The sequence below is a fragment of the Notolabrus celidotus genome, chromosome 15 (assembly GCF_009762535.1).
Source record: "Notolabrus celidotus isolate fNotCel1 chromosome 15, fNotCel1.pri, whole genome shotgun sequence".
NCBI lineage: Eukaryota > Metazoa > Chordata > Actinopteri > Labriformes > Labridae > Notolabrus > Notolabrus celidotus.
In genome coordinates this window covers 8,468,523-8,489,783 of record NC_048286.1, presented here as the reverse complement: position 1 = coordinate 8,489,783, position 21,261 = coordinate 8,468,523, and the positions used below count along the sequence as shown (strand labels likewise).

The following is a 21,261-nucleotide window of genomic DNA, read 5'->3' as shown; positions in this document are numbered from 1 at the left end:
AAACTCTTCTCTGTGGTAGAAAATATACTATTTTTAACATGAGTACAGACCGAGCGGCAACCTCCGGTCTCAAAATATGAAGCCAATGCGGAAGTATTATAAACTGCAGTTCATCAAGTGTCCACTTGAGGCTGGCTCCGCAAGTACCGGAAAACCACATACACACCAATTCAAAGAAGACGATCTTGACAGCAGCAGAAGACCAGTGTAGTCTGGATAGCTCATTTCTCAATCGGCTCACACTGTGAGGGTGGTGAATTTTTTCATAACGCGGCAATTTCGAAGATACTTAGATTACTTGTCTTCCAATGAGAGGCAAAGCTGACTTGATTGACAGACAGGAACACTGTAGCTGTTGGCTATGACGTGCCCGCCTCTTTACCTCACACCAGCTCGACAGCAGTTATGTTGAGTTCAGCAATATGGCTCCCGCCGACGATTGGCTTCAAATTAGCGCTTCAGAAACAGACGGGTGACGTTGCGGATACTGCGTCCATTATTTATACAGTCTATGGTCATACTTGAATATGTCTCACTGAATTGTCTGATGTAGGTTACACTGCAAAAACAATGTTTTACAGAACATGGGGACCCTTTATGTCATGTATTGGTTTAAATGTTTCCACTTCTTTTACAATAATTAACTTAAATTGAATTAAATTGATTTGAAATGTTTATTTTAAACATGTAAAAAATAAAAAAGTGATCAAACAATTGCAGACGGACAAATAAGGTACATTAAAACATTTTAAAAAGCAGAAACTAAATTACATTTTTTGTGAATCAGCACAATATATGTATAAAGATTGATTGATAGATTCATAATTTAGCAGGGCTTTTTCAGTCAGAGCTCACTACACTCTGGAACAGCCTGCCAGAGAAGATCAGACTTGCAGAGTCAGTCCTGTGTTTTATTTCATTACGACACATCTTTACAGGAAAGCTTTTATTGTGTGATTTTATTTAATTCTAACTTTCATTTTATGGGTTAGTTTTATAATTCTGTATGCTTTTAAGTGTTTTCTTCTTTCACATCGCTTTGTATTTCCCCTTTTTTTAATCGCACATTGTGAAGCACTTTGTTACCTGTATTATAAATAAATAGATATAAATAAAGTGTTATTATTATTAAGTATTATATTCAAAAAGGACTGGGAAGAAGAGCAACTTATTTAATCCCACTCCTTCTTCATAAATAAGTAATAGTTAATTATTTAGCCTCCATGTTGATATAACCTACGCCATAATTAACTTACATAGACTTTTTCTAACAACTTATATTAGTAATAAATCATCTGTCTTACAACAAGTTATAAATAAAGGGCTGTTGTAATTGTCTTCTGACCACTCAAAGTGCTTTCACACTACACACCACATTCACACACTGATGATAGAGTATGCTATGATAGAGGACCATCAGTGTGAGCTAATCCCATTCATACACACTCGCACACCTCTAAGAATAATGTGCAGCTCAGTCAGTGTCTTGCTCAAGGACATTTCAGCAGGAGGCTACAGAAGCTGGGATTGAACCGGCAACCTTCTTATTGAGAGAGGACTCATTGAGCGACAGACACACAGAGAACTGGGACTGACAGCTGAGGAGAAAGCTGTCAGATGCAGCCTTACTTTGGACTGTTTGTCTAAATACTCTTACTGGTGACTAAAAAATAATCTATTTTAAAAAAAGACAAATTTTGCGGATGTTTTAAATGTAAAGTGGCTACATGACTCACTGGGGTTTTTTGGATTTGACCTCTTAATCTGTATGTTCTCTTTGGGAAAGTTACCAGTGGTCTTTTCTGCTCTGTTCTCAAAAACTTCCCAGGATGTCAAGTTCACATCCTCATCATGAACTGTATTTTTATTTGGATCCATATCCGACATCAGTGAGCTCCAGATGCCGTCTACTCAGGGGGAACACAGGAAACCTCAAATGATCACTTCCTCTCTTTAAGAATGGGCTGACATCACTTTCTCACAACACGATCGCATGACTGCGTGACACATTGTTATGTCATGTTTAACGCCCAGACTGGGAGTACACTGGGAGTTGTCTACCTCCTTCAGTGAGTTCTTCTGTTATTGTAATTCATTATCAGCGCAAGAGAGTTCAAGAAGTAAAAGCAAAGCGTATCAAAGGAAAACATGCCACAGGTTTGCCCCCCTTAAAAAGAAGAAAAAAAAAAATCACAGTGCTTTGAAAACAGAGATTATTTCTTTGACAAGAGAGGTTGAAGAAGGCAACTCTGCAGAGATTTGAAGACGAAAAGGTAAAGAAGAGAGTAGCTGTCCTCCTGTTACAGAGAGCCGCTGTGCTTCACAGCAAATGTCAAAAGCTATTATGATCCTCTTTTCTTCCTTATGTTTTGATCTACATTTAACCACCACAAGACAGGAGGAAAACTGCGAAAGGAGACAGGCTGCTGGGCTGCGATCAGAGAGACTAATACTTTCTGAAAGCATACAGTAACCTACATCTAGGGAGTCTGCACACATAAGAGCTTGCCTTCAAATGAGAGCTGGTTGGATCAGACTACTCAATTAAGCCCCTGAGTTTTAACACCACTTACACCTCTGTAGAGACATCATTCTCCTGGTGGAGGTAAAAAATAAATCCCTCATCAAATGTCCGAATGTGCTTCACAGTCCAGGCAAAACCAGACAAGAAGAGTATGAGTGTTAAGAAGTGTAAGCTTTTCCAGTGATGTGCAAGTAACACTTCTGTATAACGTGATCTGGGTCTCTCTTTCCTTTTCCTAACTCCATGATGACTATCCAAGGTGGCACAGGGTTGGGCCTCACTGCTGCATGAATCCACCTTCCAGAGCTTCCATAAAGGCCCTGGGACCAAATGATGAGGTAAATGCAAAATACATCACCTCACCAAACCAACTCTCAGGAGCAAATAGATGACCATTAGCTTGGATTATGCAACCATTAAGTGGCACCGTGGCTGCTACCTACAGGCCAAACACAGCCTCAGAGGGTGAATATCATTCACAGGTACAGTGGAATCTAGGGGTGTAACGATTCATCAACAACGTTGGTGTATTGATTTATATTCCCATGATCCGACTACATCGATCTGTGCTCGGCAAGTTGGACTTGCGGACGTCATATATAGATCTGACATCGTTTTAAAAGGTAATTAATCGATTGTATCGATACTAGGAAATAACACATTGGATTTAAGCACGGCAAACTTAATATGGATGTGGGTTTTTTTGTACTTTTAATGATAAAGACGTTAAACGTTACTCAATTCAGGCTGCCGAGAAATGATCAAGACACTATTGCAGTCCAGTGTGTGGAAACACTTTGGCTTTTGCAAAGACAGAGATGTTCTAAATAAGTTGCTCACTGTTTGTAGGATATGTAAAGGTCAAGTAAATTACCATGGCAACACCACAAATCTATCCAACCACCTACTAAGGCTCCATGGGACTTCACTCGTTTATATCCATAATTCATTTTTATACCTGATTCCCTTACAAGAGACAACAGGCATCTAGGACTGTCCAGTCTCAAGGTATTTGTTTCACAGTCACACTGGTTGAATTTTTGGATAAAAAGTTACTGAATCGATTTCAGATCGTATCGTTCTAAATGAACCAATATCGTCCTTTAATCGAATCGGAAACCACGAATCATGATACGAATCGAATCGTTGTTAGAAAGAATTGTTACACCCCCAGTGGAAACACACATGGGGGACTACTCTGTGTTGCTGGATGCTGTAGATTCACATTAAAAAGCAGCTAAAATCTGGTGTGTTTGCACCAAAACTTTGATTAGCAGGGCTGCTAGCTACATTTTAAACATCCCGACATGACATGAAGGAAGTTTCCAACAGTTGCCACAAAGTCGACTGGACAAGGTGGTGGAAATGCACACCTATTAGGGACGAATAAAATACAGATGCCTCCATAAAACGAGCTGCATGCTGCATGAGGAGAGGAGCAGCTCCAGCGGGGAGTCGCACGCAGAGTGACGGCAGCGTGTTGCTGCTCTGACGGACAGACACCGCGTCACCGGCTCGGTGGGCTCGGAGGCTAACGGACAGCTGTACACGGGATTGTGAAGGCTTGCCCACCCGGGTTAACTCGGTCCATGTCTCTGAGAAACTCACAGTATTCAGCCTCCAGCCGTGGTACAGAGTGTTTAGCTCCAGCAGCCCGTAATGCAAGCGTTAACATGTTGTGTAATTGACGTAAAACCACTGTTACCGTAACACCACCTCCACGGTATCCCTCTCCATGTAGCTAGCTTAAAGAGTGCAGAAGACACCATAACACCCCTCCACACTGACTCCAGCCTGTGTAATGGCGGGGAGTAACATTAGAGCCACAACAGAGCAGAGAAATGAAAACACATTCAGACACTCACCGGAGGAATCCTCATCTTCACGTAGAGTCCCGTGGAGCCCCTCCGTCAGTGTCCGTCATGTCTAATCGCCTTTGAAAGCTATTTTTAAGTCTCCTCGTGTGGACCCTGCGCTGCCTGCTCAACCCAAACTGTGCAAGTCTGAAAGTACAGACTGTAGTCTACCGTAGTTGTGCGACAAAACTCAAGGATCCCTCCCCTAAGGTTTATTATTGGGAAAAATAAGGAGCAACGGCAAGACAACCAGAGTCAAAATCAAAATACTCCACTTCCGGTGTAGGTTACAACAATAAAAGCCCTCATTTTAATGTGAAGCTATGAGGAACTCTACATATTACTTCTTCTTGGATAGAGGCATAGACTGCTTAATAAGATATTGTTTTAAATTAAAGCTGCTGTTGGTAGGAATGGTGTAAAAAAAAACTTTGCTTTTTATCTGCTGGGTTTGGAGAAAAGGTCATAATACCCATCAGTATTCATCGGAAAGTGAAGTAATTTGAGATTATTGCAAAATCTCTGCGTTTTATAATGTCTTTGTATCAAGCAATGTTATGATTCCCCTCGGTCCGTACCGGACGGACCAATCATAGCTAATCTCCAATCCTCTGTACTGATTGGTTAAGGTGTGGCCCCTGCTACGTCCTCTGATTGGTTATGAGTCCGGCACATGGAGTGTATAAATAATGGACGTATACGTGGCGTCACCCATCTGTTCCTCAGCGCTGTTTTGGAGCCAATCGACGTTAGCCATATCGGAAATGAGGAACTCATCCAGGCATAGTGTGACGTAAAGAGGCAGAGTTTGAGCCTCCTAGCCAACAGCTGTGTAATCCTGATATCTTCTGAACCATCACGTCAGAAAAAGATTCACCCCCCGTACAGTGTGTGCCGATAGAGAAATAAGCTACGTAGAGCCAAGCCGTTTTTCAACCAGGCTGTAAACATGTTTATTAATGCTGTAAAGATCGTCTTTTTTGAATGGGTGTGTATGTGGTTTCCGGTGTTTCTGCAGCCAGCCTCAAGAGGATTCTCGATGAACTGCAGTTTATAACACCTCCGCATGGAGCTTCATATTTTGAGACCGAAGGTTGCCACTTGGCCAATCTGTGTTGGGGGGCTAAGAAGAAATCTGGTTGGGAGGGATAGTGTTGACATTCGAAGTCCCTCTCTCTGGACAAATGTTTACTCTGTGACTACCAACAGCAGCTTTAATGTTACATAATTTTATCATCTGCAATAAATATGTTTAATGTAATTACTCAATCCATGTGTAAATACATTACTACAATGTAAAAACTTGAACATTTGACCTTTGCGAAAGTAAGTTTGGGAAATTTCTTTGCATTATTTAATTTTCAAAGATAGTCATTTACGCACATACATCAGTTCAGCACATCTAATCTTAGTTTAGCGAATTTTCTAATTTCTTTACACGTATCTGGAAAAATGTAAGAGCATGGGTTTTCATCAAGAAAATATACTTCAGGGACTACCTCAAAAGAACAAATAATGCATGAGGGTGGCTCTTATTAATTCTATATTATATTTTTAATCATTTAATTTGTTAGGTTACCAATGCATCTTTGTCTAAGTAGTATTTTAGATGTTTAGGGTGGAAGGAGTACAAACCCAAATAGTTTAATTATGTAGAAGAAGCTCAAATTTGTAATGAAGCCAAACTGTGGCATAAATGCAAAATATTTTATAATGTCTATTCGCTTATTGGGACTATTATATACGTGCCAAAGTGTTCTTTTTTACTTTTGTTTTTCCTGTTATCTCTTTAATGAAGCATCCCGTAGTTAACATTTCCATTGATTTGGATAATGCAAAAATTAGAGTATTTCTGCCTTTTACTCCCCTAATACCAATACCCTCTAACAGGTTGTATGTAAGCTCTTATTTTCAAGGCGACAGCACTCAGTTCCTGTTTCTCCTTCAGGTGCCACTGTGTAACTTAACGCATCTCCTCTCGCTCCTGCACCGCGGTCCAGCCGCAGCAGCAGCAGCAGGGACATTTTGGCCCAAACCTGGCCGAGGGTGGTGTGCTGAGGCCCCGGGGCGGGTCTGCAGCTCCGTCCCGCTCACGGCATGACACACTCGAGCCAAAATGGCACATTCACCGTCACCTCCGCCCCCCGGTAACCTTGTCAGACCTCTCCCGCTTCAGCAGCAGCGGCCCATTGATCAGTACGATGCAGCAGAGTAGCGTCAGAAGTGATCAATGAAACAGGATGTGACAGTGTTGGCGGGGATGTAGTGATGTGTACAACCCACCCAAACTCTGTTAACCCCTCCTTCTTTACAGACCATCCATACTTTCACTACACTGATGACAGAAGTAGCATGCATTTTCATGATTCATGTATTTTATAAACATAGAAATAATCGGGGCTCATGCTGACGTCAGGTTGGAAACATTAATCTGAACAAAATCATAGTAATGATTATCTCAATGAGTAACTCAATGACATGTCAGAGAGAAATATATCCAATCTAGTGTAGTATGTAAAGTTGAAATCAAACTGCTAAGATTTTTAACAGCCCCACAGTTCATCTACTTAAAGTCTGGATCATGCAGCTGCTGGTTTGCAAAGAAAAGTTTATTCAGCCTGTGGAATATTGTCTTACATAAGAGCTCAAATATCTATGAATGAAGGGAAGTGATACGGAAGAGGCCCACTGTGGGGCTTCTTGTATGCTTAACTGTTTATGCTATGTATAAAATTGAACATCAGTTACAAATACTTTACATAAAAAGGCATCAATCCTCACTTGCATTACTCAATACCGATATCAATTAATTTTAATCTCTGCTGAAAGTTGTTTCCTAGAGGCCAAAACAAATCTGAGAAGTCAAGCAATAGAGACAAATTAGTAGCTCAAAAATGCTTTATTAAATTCATAAATCACCACTATATGTAAAGTGAACAACTCTTTCACTTTAAATGTAATTTCATAAACAATCTCTTAAATACTAGCCACGTTTAACCATGTAGAAACCTTTCATCTGAAGTAATTTGATTCCTTTGGGTGCATGGAGGCGACGTAGCTGTGATATCCTGGACACAATGCTGACAGATATCAAAACCCCACTGTATCTGCATGTTGTTGTGCTGTTTTCACAGCCTGACCCGGAGTGATTCATGTCTCTGGAGATGATGCGTTGCACCTTTAACAACCCCACAAGAGGAAATGCCCTTTGTGAGTCCGTAAGAGGTAAACAATAAAACGGTTGACGGAGGAGGGGGGAGAGAGGGTTCATCAGTTTGCTTCATTCTTTGAGGCTTCATCGAAGTTCTCCACGAGATCTGTGACACAGAAACAGCAAATAGTGTAAGAGATGTTTTTTAAAAGGCAGGTATAGTGTTTACATTTATGATGGTAAATCAAAGCAATTTTTATCTGTCTATACCTGGTACATCATCGTCCTCTTCTTCTGCAATTTCCTCCTTCACTGCTTTCATGTCCATTGCTGCAAATTACAAGAAATAGAAATTAAGTTAATCTTGAAATTAGCTGAATATTTCCAGTGTTCTCAAACAAACTCTTATTGTGAAAATCCACAAAATAGGCGTAGTTCTAACTTTAGCAGTGTCGCTTCCATTTCTAGAGCGCTGTCTTTCACATGTAGTCTCAACTCCTCAGTTTTACCTGGACTTTTCAACTGAATAGGACACCAACACTTTTTGAGAGGGACACTTTTATCTAAGGCTGCTCTTGTTTTTGACTCTGCAGTGTGCACAAGTCTAAAAGGAAAACTGCTTGAAGTATTTGCTTTAAATCAACACTGTGAAACAATATCTCACATATCATCAGCTGTGTTGCCATGAGGGAATGCCACATGCAAACTTAAGTCAACAACTTCAAAATGTTCCTCACAGATGCTCAAACATTGAGCTGGATATCATCATTTTAACTTTTAATCAGACTCTAAATGCTGCTCTTTTTTGTTGTTGACAGTTTGTCTTGCGTCCTCACACTCCCCCTGGTTGTTGTCTTCAGTTGTCGTTGTTAAATAACCCGTTTTTTTGTCACTTTTACAGATTTATCCTCCACCAGTTCTCCTGTGATTCTAAACAAACAAACTCTGCTGTGCAAAGCTGTCACATGAATCTGCAGAAGTACACTGATATGTTAAAAGGCAGCATATGCAAGTGTGTTTCTGTGTTAGGTCAATTCAACAATGTCCAGCTGCCTTTACTGTCATGGTCACTTCTATGTCAACGAGACGTCTGCCCCTGCAGTTTGAACAGTAAGCCCTTTTTTTTCACTACACCACCCTTCCCGCTCGTCTCAGTCCTCATAAAATCTGATGACTCAAACATCTAAAAATACCTCTGGTATTACACGACCACAGAGAACCCTGACATTGTGACTTTGAGCGTTTAAGTGTGTATGTGTACACTCACGTTGCCGTGGGAACTGCTCTGCCAGCTTGCGCAGGCTAGTGAGGCTGTCGGCTCCCAGCTGGCTCAGGATGCCGGGAAGCATCTCTGTCAGCTGCTTGGTCTCGGCGTGGCCCGTGATGGCGAAGGTGTTCGCAGACAGAGACGCCTGCACTTTGGGGTTGTTGAAGTGGATCACTGTGCCGTCATCTTTAATCATGTTCACCTGAAAAACACACATGGTGGACTTTGAGCCAAAAGAACTGACAAGATGTGCATTGTCTTTAGATTATTTCTGTTCTACTCTCAAACCTTTAACATCTGAATATTCTGTTAACACTTGATGTTGTTGGGTTCAAAGATAAGGTCAACTGAGATTGCAAGTAATCAAGTGGTCAACTGTGCATCAGTTTTATCAATGCACAACAAAATCAATACTGCATTGCAAAATCCATACAGCCCAAAGGCCTTCAAGGCATCCTGACACCCTCTCTATAGATCCTCACATAGGCTTAAAAATAAACAATCTGTAGATTGGGGGTAAAAAAAAAACTAATTTATTAATTAATTAAGTCTCCTAAATTGGTTTAAAAAAGGAAGGATAATCTATACAAAATGCATATTAAGTTTTTCATTATTATATTTTTTTAATATATTTTTCATTGTTCTTATTTTTTTTTTTACCTTTTGCATTAACTGTTTTTTTTATATTAACCTATTTATCTTATTGTAGTTTCATTGTTTTTTATTATCCTTTTCTATTTATTTATCTTTTAAATTATTATCATTTATTATTATTGGTTGCTTTTTCGTTCATTCAAAAAACATCACTTGCTTTCATTGTTTACATTTATCTTTTGTATGTAATGTGTAAAAATTCAAACAAACAGATCTTTGAATAAATAAATAAATAAACAAATAAATACAAAATGTAAATTTAGACAAAACACAGGACGGCTGAGCTTAATGCATCAGGTTAGTGTCTCCTCCTCACATTTCCTCTGGTTTTTCTCCCTCTTTTTATCTGAAACATGTTGTGCAAGCTTGTTAGATAAAAGCACCCTAAAAATAAACCAGATGAAATGATTGGAAAATGCTTTAGTCAGGCTCTCCCTGTCTTTTATCTTTCCTTTCCATATTCCCAGCCTGAAAAAAAAAGGATGAAAAAAAGCTGAGCTTTAGAGCAACACTGACACAGTTTCTCTGTGATAGCTCACCTCTTCAATCCCTGCGATGTTGTTCACAGCCAGTTTCTTCAGCGAGCCCTGGAGTTTTTTGTCGTCAGCTGTTGCCGTTTTGTGAACGACCTTTTTCTTCCTGCGTGCGGTTCCCTGAGGAGAGAACAGGTGTGGGAGACCCCCGCAAAAAAGGTGAGAGGGATCAAATTACCCAATATATCAATGTCGACATGGCAAGTCAGACTTTAAGAAGTACATTTGACATGTTCTACTTTTCATGGATACATTTACTCAGTCTTGTGTTAAAAGGTTCCGCAACACAGTCAGAATAACATTAGTCAACAAAGAAAACTACTTTCTAATGCACTACTCTGGAGCGCATTCTCTCATATTTTCCTTTTCCGAGGAAATGAGACTTCACATGTGTTAAAATGGACTTGGAAAATTGTGAAACTTGGACAGCATTCCATTAGTGAAACGGATTTAAAACCTTTGAGACACTGTATCTATGCATTTTTTTGTTTATATACTCAAATATCCACTGATGTGAACACTGTTCATTTCTAGAAAATGTAGGGGTTTGACAACTAAAGTAGCTTTTTATGATGTTTAACAAAGTAAAATACGTATCAAACGACTCTCTTTGGGAGTCATGTGCCATATGCAAAATGAAAACAGAGCAAGTATTATTAATATGTTTGAGGATATTGATGCAGTACAACCCTGGTAAGAGCAGAAAATCTCTGTCACAGCTAAAACAACAAATAACGCCACCTAGTGTGTGTTTAAAGAGCTCACAATGAAGAGTAACAAAGCCTCAGAGGCCACAGATGAAGGGGCAAATGAGCCCATAAAGGGAATGCTGAGGTCAGGAGTAAAGACACGGCAGATGCTGAATGCCATCACATTTCTTAAACTGAGCCAATGACAGGACAGATCTGATAGCTTTGGTTGAGATTTCTAAAATGTTTCAATTGTATGTCCTTTTTTTAAACGTATTGGCACAAATAGAGTTTGCAATAAATGTGAAATCATGTCATAATGAGGGCAGACTCTTACCTTTCCACCTATCCGGACTTGTGCCTGGAGCTTGGCGAGCTTTTCTTGATTCATAGTGTTCTGTTGATAAATAAAATAGATATTAATTTTTTTTAAAAGGTACACTGTGATATTCACATGCTCTAAGAGAGAAAGGGACAATAAGTTGTGCAACACATGTATCACATGCGATTCATTTAGAGCCCACAGTAATCCTCATGTCCACACGTGAGCGCTAACAGATCACAGATAATTTGAGTTACACTGAAACCACACAGCAGATAAACTCTTAACAATGACAGGCATTAATTATTATAATAAGAAATGTGGTTGGTGTGTATTTTTTTTTGTCAAATAACGTTAAAAGTGTCGATTTGAGTGGCTAACCAGGGGGCTAATTTAGCTTCTATTAGCATAGTGACCAAGGAAACAATATAAACCAAGTGCAGTTTGAGACCTGACAAAGTAAAAGCAAACACCAACTCCAAATCTAAGAGTAAAACATCTTATCATGTGTTCAAACAAAGATTGAGACGAGATTTACCTTTAAAAAGAGGTTAATTACCAGTCAGTTGAAGTCTTTCACGTAACTAATGAGACTGTAGTGGTGCAGCTTAAACCTACATCAAGGACCGACAATAACACGAGCTTCCGGTTTACATTTTCACAATAATTTTAGTAGAATCACACATCTTGGTGTTCCTCCTTAAATACTTAAACATATCAATCTTAAATGGAATGCAATTACATTATTTTTATTTATAAGACAAATTCAAACGTGAAAACACCTATTTATTTTGGTTTTAAGATTACATGTTGGCTTTTATACTTTTATTTGAAAGTCCACTTCCGGTCCTTTCTTGATGTTAGGGTTTCTAACTTGTTAAACAAGGAGGCACAGACAGGAGCACGCGGTTATGTGGATGTGACGTCAAAGTGAACTGTCCCAAAAATGGACAAATTAGTCACAGCCGACCAATCAGAGGAGAGGAAGGAGGGAGCCATCATCCGACACCCTGGAGCAACACTTTAGTCATAAAATTGCATTTTAGTTGACTTTATCGATTTTACTAAAAAATCACAAAAAAACGCACAAAAGAATATTTTATACAATATAAAAAATAGATATAATTAAAAATAACTTATTTTTTTATAAAATAATGTTTTATAAGACACTTTATTATTGAATAAATTCTTAAGTTATGCAAAGCAATCTTTGACACATTTGTTTTTCCTGGACCCTGCAAGAGTACCCTACTGCAGGCAAGATGGCGCCGCCACAACATCCACACCGGAAGTCCATACCGGAAGTCCATACCGGAAGTTACAAAGCTAAAAACGTTGCAATAACACCCACACCGGAAGTCCATACCGAAAGTTACAAAAATAAAAGCCTTGAAAAACAGGAACGTGAACGCAAAATAAAAGCCTTCAAAAACACGTAGGTTTACGCGTAATTCTATGAACTTTTTTGCACTTACATTTTAATCGTATCAGTATTATTGACTAGTTGATTGACTCCAAAAGTGTATAGGCTGTTGAGAATTTACTGTTTTGAGAAGTTACTTAGAAGCCTGCACGAATCACTAAGTTATAGTGTTAACGTCTCAGCCATGCACAGCCTTTTGTTCCGAGTGTGTGTTGAAATACTTAAAGCTGATTATGATGCTGCCGTGATGACATCTGCATATGCCTCTCTTGTTTTGTCTGGGTCATATGCTATTTTATGTTGTGTTAGCCTGACTGTACCTCAGTACAGTTTGCTGTAGTGTTTGTTCCAAATTACCTTGCATGCTGTCTGCCTATGTGATCACATGTATAGATTAATGAATGAATGAAATACAGATCCAGAGTAGATCCACAGTCACGAGAGAAGAGCAGAATGTTATCTATGGTGCAGGGGCGAGTGGAGGAGGAAAATGTAGAGGTGTGTGGTGACTGTTTCTTTTTTAACATAATTTGTAACACGTTACAATGACACAGTGACAGGGGTGTTCATTAACCACAAGAACAAACGGAGGGAATGGTTTCTCCTTCTATTTTGAGACATTAGATGGGCGTAAACACTCTGAGCTTGTCAAACAGTTTTATTCAGATTGAATGCTTGATGCATGTACACCAATGTCTTAACAAGATCACTTTATTTGGCGTCCATGAAAACATTGAAGTTGGAACCTTCAATTAGAATGACTAGAAAAACTGCAAATGTATACATAGCTACTGTTTCTTTCCATCCAACCCCTACTTGAAATGTAGAATTATACTTTATTTTATGTTCTTTTAATGTTATATGTATGATGTCTTAACCCTTTTGTATTGATAATGTTGTACTTGAAAATGAACAATGCACTTTTGCTATTACAAACTCCAAATCAACATAAAATATTAGGACTAAAATATTTCAACTTGAGGCACCACTGTCAGCCACTGATGATATATGTACAGTACACATTTCTGGGGAGCCTCTGTTGTTTTTGTGGTGAATATAGATCTCTGTGTACAGCTTGAGTGTATTTTCCCTCTTACTTACAGTCTTTTCCTTCTCATCCCCTCCCCCCACACACACTAACACTCTACATTATTCTGTTCTTCATACACAGCGGGATCTCTCTCACTCACTCTCTCTATCACAATTAGCTTTCTGCTAATTGATTTAGCAGCGACAGACTAATGCAATCAATACGCTACACGAAGAAGAAACTTCCAGTTCGAAGCATCCGGCATTGGGTAGAGAGGGGGTTAAAGAATCACTTCCGGTATGGACTTCCGGTACGGACTTCCGGTGTGGATGTTGTGGCGGCGCCATCTTGCCTGCAGTAGGGTGCCTCTCGGACCCTGTGGAGGTGGTGGCTGACAGGAGAATTATGGCCAAACTCGTCTTTGAAGAACTTTTTTTTGTATATATATATATTCTTGTTGAAATTATTGAGACTGAGTAGAGAGTTTCATTTGGTTCAAGTAACACAAGAGGATATAGGGCGTTTTTTTTAAGAATTGGATCTTGTGAAGTTAGGTATTAAATAGCACCAAAAGTAATCGTATATGATCTCTAACCGGTAAGGCTTTGGTTTTGCTGCACAATCATTCGGTTAAGTGTTTTGAAAGCAATTTGGGATTAAACAAAGGGATGTTCTGCACCAAAATCTCAATTCAACATACATCTTAATCATAAAAATCAACGTTAATTTATCGCTTTGTTTGTGGACGTTTTTTTTGTTCAGTTTTGATGCTGTCACGTGGTCAGAAAAATATAGCTTTTTACCAAACTGAGTAGGGTTTGACTCATTTGATGGACCCTGTGAATATTTAACTTCTTTCATCCAAAAATTAAGTGGTATTCTTTTCTGTTTATTTGAATTTTTACACATTACATACAGAAAATAAATGTAAACAATTAAAGCAAGTGATGTTTTTTGTATAAGAAACAAATAAGTGAATGAATTGAAAAACAAACAATAATAATAAATAATAAAAGTTTAAGATAAAAGATAAATAAATGAATACGAAAATAAATAATGGTGAAAATACAATGAGATAAAAAGGTTAATATTCAAAAATGAATAAGTGCAAAAGGTTAAAAAAGCAATAACAATAAAAAAAGACTAATTATAATAATACCAAAAAAAGCGGAGAAATGAAAAAATAAACACCATGTGACAATCTACATCTACAGAACAACAGATGTTCTTATTTGAATATAGGTGCCATGCTACAGAAGGGATTTAAAGCCTCAAAGGATGAAGATAATTCAGTCTCATTTAAAAAAAGATGATGGGAGATAATCAGGGAAAGAGGATGACACGCACTTTACTCGTCCTCCATAGAGAGGCTTTTATTTTGAAATGCCGCGGTTCTACATCCGGGTCCGTGGTTCATAATCAGTAGTCGTACTGCAGGGAACAAGGCCAGACAAAATGCAAACGTCTTTAGTAAAGATGGTTTTATTTTCATCCCTGCACGTGTTGTTGTCTTTGACGTGTTTTCATGAGGTTGTGGAAGCAGCCAGCGGGAAAGGTGAGTTTTTATTAAAGGTAGTGTTAGCAGCTTCCGAGCCTGTTCATTGATAGTTTACCTCAGCCAGAGGAGAGCTAAGCTAAAGTCTTTGTAGCAGCATCCTGGACCACAGAGTCCAAGTCCTGCACAGGTAGTTTGGTACAACTGAGGACGTGTACTTTAAGTGCAAGACATGACATTGGGAATTTTCAGTGACCAGATCAACGGATATGATTTACTGATATTACAGCTATTTTTCACCAAAGGTTATTCCATGGGGAGAACATTAAATTAAAATAAATGACCCATCCAGAAGAATATTCTAATGTTAAAGATGCTTTGTTATCATAATACATATATGTCTACATAGTGCATGCACATAAACGGCACACTATGCATGAATTAAGGTGTAGAGCGTACAATTTGAACATTTCATTCAACAGATAAAGACAAATAGAAATTATGTTTTTACACTTAATGGATACATTCAAAGATTGTTATGCCCATTTTGCAACAACTTTAAATTAATTTTAATCTGTAAAAAAAAATCTTATTTTATGACTGTACATGCTGTTTTATATTATATTATATATTTACTTATTCCATAAGTAAGAAATGTCTGTAAAATGTGATGTATTCACATCAGGAAAGGTTGTCTGCTGGCTCTGTAATATCAAATTTTGTTTCCCGTTAGAAAACTCTACTGCAATAGTAATTCCTCGGCTCAATTCTTCCTCATAATTGTACGTGCAGGTTACCTTAAGAAGTTACAGGTGACTGGGTCCATTCTTCCCTGCAGCTTGATATGAAATTACACCTCCTGCCACAGTTCCCTATCAGCTCTTTGTATTGACACGAGTATTTAGGGCAGACCCACCCTGTAGTAGAAATGCATTATCAGTTACACAACACTGGTGTCCTCATTAATTTGTTCCCCCGCAGGGTTTGGAGATCACATCCACTGGAGGACGCTGGATGATGGCAAGAAGGAAGCAGAGGCCAGGTGAGTTCACAGTGAGAGGTGAAATACCACGAACGCTTCCTGGAAACCTGCTGAGCGGCTTTTTCTACAAATATTACCCCAAGTCGGAACAGACAGCTTCTGCTATTCTACTAATGACTGGAGGAGACTGACACTGTGATATATAGGAGTAGCTTTTACTACTGTTGGGTTTTATAAAAACATGTCAAAATAATGATTTTATTTTCTACACCTGCAGGACAAATTCAGAGTCTGTAATCTTGAAATGTGTTTTCCTTCTGCTTGCTTTCACAGTGGGCTGCCAATCATGCTCCTCATCCACAAGAGCTGGTGTGGAGCCTGTAAAGGTAAAACTATTTTCTCTCCCTTTCACTTCAAAAAAAGAAAAGGCCTCAAGAACTTTCCTTTTATAAAAGCCATGACTTAGAAGATAAATGTTTCCTGCAGTGTCATGCAGTCAGCCACAGGTATGTTGGAATAATCATTAAACATGGTTTCGCTTTCTAGAAAATTATAACTTGAACACCTACACTCAAAAGACAGAGGGAAGTTTTGCACCCAGTTGACACCTCGTCTCGAATAAGATAGGCCATATCATGTTCAGGAACTTGCCTTTCACACATGAAACTCACAGCGGGGTAGTGTGTGCAAAAAGGAAGAGAGGGAGTTCTCAGTAGTAGTAACCGTTTCTGTGTTCATATCACTACTACACTTATAAGGAAGTTCTCCTCAAAACAAAAGAAAACAAGTAAGCCTTCACACATCAGCTCACCCTGACTTCTTGCAGTTACATTAATCAGGCTGGTGGGAAAGAATCTGAATAAACTCAGGATGAGAAAATCAGGCCGTCATGCTGCTCACCCAGACAATGTCAGGACATTTTGGGGAGTGCCATGCATTTGGAGGGGGACTTTATTTAGTTACTCTCCACATTGAGTGAGCTAGATGTGTTGAAACATGTAACTTGCATTAACCCTTGAAACAAATCAGGTAAAGCCGGGTTCCAGGGCTTTCAGGGAATGTACCGGTGTCAAACAAGCTGGAGTCAAACTAATGAAACACTGTTAATAACCAGCAACATGTTATTTAAATGCTCTGAACAATAGAATACAACTTTGAGGAGTGCATGTTTGTCTTGACGTTATGACTTAAGGCTCTTGAACACACCAGAGAAGAAGAATGATTTCAAATTTTGGAAAGAGAACCGTCTGAGCAAAACCTTGAATGCAGCATAGGTTCAACTATCACCTTTGGGACTTCAGAAAGTCTGATGGCACTTAAGTTCACCAAGTCATACAGTTTAAGGACAGAGCTGAGACAAATCTAGAAATGTTGAAGTAAAAAAACCAAACAAACAGGTTTAATCAAACATTAACTTTGGCGTTACTCTTTTGTGGTAAGACATAACAGTGTGACAGCAAACCAAGAGAATGTCTCCACTGTAGTTTGACTTCATGTAAAAGTGGTTGTTTTGATAATGTTACTATCAGAGGTCAAATACCCATCAGCTTATTGTGTCAAAGTGACATTTTTAATGTACATTCACTCTTTTTGTTGTAAACTGACACCAGATTAGACTGTTGACCTACATTTTAGAGTCTCATGGGAAATGTAGTTTTTGCTTTACTCAGGTTCACTTTTATATTTGAAAGACATGACTTGTTTTTGGCGGCTAACTTTACTAACTAAACAGAACTCAACACAGAGAGTAAAAATGTTTCATTGTAGTGCGACTTGAGTGTGTTCTTTACTTGAGCTGACGTTTGACATTGTCCTCTTATTCAAGGTGACTCAAATGAGCCGCTCCTCTATTTACAGGGAAAACAAACCACATCCTATGCCAATGAATAAACACGTGTAAGCCCTTTATTTGTGCATTTATATGGACACACTTCAGAGCAGCTCGGTCAGCACTGTGTTGGAATAATGTTGATATGACTTATTGTAGATTTGACATGACACAGAATAATAATAACTTGTGTTTTGTCACTTTTCTACATCAGCACTGAAGCCCAAATTTTCTGAGTCCAAGGACATCTCTGAACTTGCACACAACTTTGTGATGATCAACCTGGAGGTAAGAAGAAGTCCGTTTCATTAAAGTGTAAACAGCCAACATTAACCTCGATGATCAGGTGGATTTATTCCCAGGCCTGTTAATGCGTTATCTCTTGTTTGAACAGGACGACGAGGAGCCAAAAGATGAGGCCTTGAGCCCCGATGGAGGATACATTCCTCGGATTCTTTTCCTTGGTACAGTGAGGGGGGGTTGAGTCCGACTGAATGTAAACATCTTGTGGGAGATGCTGATTGTAGTTACTCCTGTCTGGATAACATGAAGTGTCTGATAACGATTCAGCACGCTGGGTTTCAGATTCAGCAGCATGTTTTTCTCCCACTGATGGAGAGAACACTGTGGGGTTTCACATGAAGCAAAGGTCTAGTTAAGGAGTGATAATTAATCTGGAAAAATATTAGACAAAAAGTCAAATAAGAACATCCTGAATCTTAAAACAGGCTTTAAAGGAAAATCTAGAGCTTTGAGGAACGAATCACAACTCTGTTATCCACAGTGTAGAGTAATACAGTCAAACTGCTTTAATGCATTTTAACTATCTCCATGTTCCAGTTCAAGCACATCTAGTTTACTGTTTAAAGGCTAAAACAATCCACACTGTAGAGGAGTAGTTCAGTTGTTTTGGAGTGGGGTTGTATGAGGTACTTGTCAATAGTAAGTGTGTTACCCATAGAGATGCCGGTCAGCTCGGCCCCTGTACTGAGAAATCCAACCCAAACACCAAAGAGTACGGTTCATAGAGAAAAATCTCAGTGTCCTACTTTGTCGTCAGAAAGAAAAATTTTTGGGCACTGTTTTGTGTATGCAACACATTCTGTGTGTACCCCTCCGCCTGCAGCACAGCAGTAGATAGCTTAGCCTCAACTGGTTTCTCATTAAAGGGGCAGAGCTGACTAACAAGGGGCATTTCATATACTTAATACATCCACTAAGGGGAGGACAACAGGGTCAGTTTTGGGGTCACATGTAAAGCTTGTCCTTTTTTTATTTTCCTAATATATTTTTAGACATAGTGATCAGAAATATTTTTATTTTCCCTCCATGCAAAAATGCCTCAGCATATTACACGGTATTAATTCAGAGGCTGTACTAGCTAACCCCCGCCCTGCTCCTTTTACTGTGAACTGTCAGATTGGCCATTTGCTAAATATCTGGTGTGCAGAAATGACAGGAGACAATAAAAAAGAATGAAAGGAGAGGTGTGAGGGAAGTTTATTAAAGGTCAGGACATGAGAGACAGAGAGGGAAAGAGAGCAGGTGTATAGATGAGCAAGGAGAAAGCAGAGAGAGAGTTACGTTGATGCAGGAGGGGCTCGCTGACTGGACACAGCAAGGAAGGGGAACTCCCGATCCGGACAAAGAGCAGCAAGTTTGAGTGATCCAGTGTTATGCCTGCTAAATTGACCAACTCTAACAGGGTGAATGTGGAGCGTGTTCTGGCCAGAAATGTAGTTTTGGGATGAGGGAGCGTGGCTGGGCCAAACAAGGAATTCTAACATGTCCTTTTTAGGGGTGATTTAATAACCAGAAAATGCCAGATTAACTACTACAGTAATATGTGGCTGGTTGTGGACTTGGGATTGTATGAATAATCTTTATTTTTCTGTTCCCTTTACTTACCTGCTTTCAGATCCCAGCGGTAAAGTCCATGCTGAAATTATCAACAAGAACGGCAATCCAAACTACAAGTACTTCTACAGCAACGCAGACCAAGGTAATAATCCACATTTAGGCTTTCAGATATTCTGTTACTGTTCATACAGGAGAGCTGCTGTCTCTTTAAAAATGCAACCTGGAGTGATTAATGTGAAAAGTATTTGGTAATCATGTTTTGTCTCTTTGCTCCGCTCAGTTGTGTCCGGCATGAAAGAGGCTTCAGAGATGCTGACGGGTGACGCCTTCAAGGGTCACACAGCAGACGAGCTGTGAGGAGGTGGAGACGGGTGTCAGGCTGTAAGGGCTACACTTCTTCTACCTGAGCCTGAGCTGCAGAACACCAACATCCCAGACAACCCAAACAATCTGTATTTATACTCCAACTTAAGACCGTGAGGCTCCGTCTCCCTCACCAAACCAAGCAAACCCTTAAATCGGTGCTTGAGTCTTTCTTTTTGTCCGACACATTTCTTCTTCTTTTCCCGTCATTGTCTCAAACATGTATATTTGTAGGTAATGAAGTGCCATGTACTGTACTTACTCTCTGTAGAGGACATAACTAAGTCATACTAGCCAAGTTAACAGTTATAGACCTTCACTCTGTGTGTGCTGTTGTTGGAAACATCTAGAAATCACCAAGTTTTAACAGGTGAACTGCCTCCTTTTCCACCAACCATGAGACTTATTTAGACTAAAGAAGTTTAGTTTGTAGAGTTTGACTGTTTAGTTTAATGTAACCAGTAGAAATGTTTCACCCGACAGCAGGTCTACTTCACGTTAGTCAGGATCCATATTTTAACACCTACAGTGATGTGCTTCCAAAGATCCTCTACAGTCTGTTAACATTAATGTCTGATATTTATCAAGCACTAACCATGATTCTTATTACCACGTTCATTTAATCCTGCTGGTTTATATGCTTAGTACCTTCTGATTGTGTTCTCCTGAGTTTGTTTTGCTGCTCGTGAAGTGACAACATTATGTTGATTTTTTAAAAATGAGGGATGAAAACATTGGTTAAGTGTCTTGATGTATTTTATACATGTACACAGCCAAGTGTGCAAATAAAGTTTGTTCTACTGAGCCGTTTGTGTTGTGACTATAGACTGTATAAATAATGGACGTAGTATCCGTGACGTCAGCCATCTGTTTCTGAAGTGCTGTTTTGAAGCCAATCGTCAGCGGGAGCCATATTGGAAATGCTGAAGTCAACCAAACTTAGTGGGGTTAAGAGGCGGGCTTTGAGCCTCCTCGCCAACAGCTACAGTGTTCCCGCCTATCAATCAAGTCAGTCATGTCCTTATTTGGGCAAAACTCGTAATCTTAATATCTTCTGAACTGTTGCGTTAGAAAAAAAAATCCCCCGGTAGAGTGTGTGCTGATAAAAAGATTAGCTACGTAGACCCAAGCTGTTTTTCGAACCAGGATGTAAACATGTTTATTAATGCTGCAGAGATCGTCTTTTTTTAATTGATGTCTATGTGGTTTCCGGTGTTTCTGCAGCCAGCCTCAAGCAGACACTTGATAAACTGCAGTTCATAACACTTCCGCATGGGCTTCATA

At 39.3% G+C, this 21,261-nt stretch overlaps 3 protein-coding genes across 6 annotated transcripts in view; 1 reads left to right on the top strand and 2 right to left on the bottom strand.

Moving 5' to 3' along the window:
* Positions 1–4,677, bottom strand: part of zfyve9a (zinc finger, FYVE domain containing 9a) — a 41,649-nt gene extending 36,972 nt beyond the window's left edge. For both annotated transcript variants that reach the window (XM_034702272.1, XM_034702273.1), the window contains exon 1: positions 4,390–4,677. The gene's annotated coding sequence lies outside the window, so the exon portion shown is untranslated. The remainder of the gene's footprint in view (positions 1–4,389) is intronic.
* A 2,583-nt stretch (positions 4,678–7,260) lies between these two features.
* On the bottom strand, positions 7,261–11,663 carry LOC117826318 (transcription factor BTF3 homolog 4-like). Of its 3 annotated transcripts, none has more exons than XM_034702283.1 (6): positions 11,535–11,663; positions 11,012–11,071; positions 9,992–10,105; positions 8,799–9,000; positions 7,802–7,861; positions 7,261–7,697 (listed from the first exon to the last, which is right to left on the bottom strand). In XM_034702283.1, the coding sequence occupies exons 2-6, from the start codon at positions 11,063–11,065 to the stop codon at positions 7,651–7,653; spliced, it is 477 nt and encodes a 158-aa protein (XP_034558174.1). In that variant the 5' UTR covers positions 11,066–11,071; positions 11,535–11,663; the 3' UTR covers positions 7,261–7,650. The 3 variants fall into 3 exon arrangements, with proteins under 3 accessions (XP_034558174.1, XP_034558175.1, XP_034558176.1); XM_034702284.1 differs by having other exon boundaries at positions 11,556–11,615; XM_034702285.1 differs by lacking the exon at positions 11,535–11,663 and adding an exon at positions 11,448–11,467.
* A 3,178-nt stretch (positions 11,664–14,841) lies between these two features.
* On the top strand, positions 14,842–20,781 carry txndc12 (thioredoxin domain containing 12 (endoplasmic reticulum)). Its single transcript, XM_034703294.1, has 7 exons — positions 14,842–15,004; positions 15,926–15,986; positions 16,260–16,312; positions 17,969–18,042; positions 18,149–18,218; positions 19,673–19,756; positions 19,895–20,781. Exons 1-7 carry the CDS (start codon positions 14,905–14,907, stop codon positions 19,969–19,971), a joined length of 519 nt encoding a protein of 172 aa, XP_034559185.1. The 5' UTR covers positions 14,842–14,904; the 3' UTR covers positions 19,972–20,781.
* Positions 20,782–21,261: the final 480 nt, after the last annotated feature.

Coding starts and splice junctions, on each gene's coding strand:
- LOC117826318 (XM_034702283.1), bottom strand. CDS start 11,065: ATGAATCAAGAAAAGCTCGCCAAGCTCCAGGCACAAGTCCGGATAGGT. Junction 9,001..9,991: donor ACATCGCAGGGATTGAAGAG/GTGAGCTATCAC, acceptor TGTGTTTTTCAG/GTGAACATGATTAAAGATGA. Junction 7,862..8,798: donor AGAGCAGTTCCCACGGCAAC/GTGAGTGTACAC, acceptor TGTAATTTGCAG/CAATGGACATGAAAGCAGTG.
- txndc12 (XM_034703294.1), top strand. CDS start 14,905: ATGCAAACGTCTTTAGTAAAGATGGTTTTATTTTCATCCCTGCACGTG. Junction 18,219..19,672: donor TCCTCGGATTCTTTTCCTTG/GTACAGTGAGGG, acceptor ACCTGCTTTCAG/ATCCCAGCGGTAAAGTCCAT. Junction 19,757..19,894: donor CTACAGCAACGCAGACCAAG/GTAATAATCCAC, acceptor TGCTCCGCTCAG/TTGTGTCCGGCATGAAAGAG.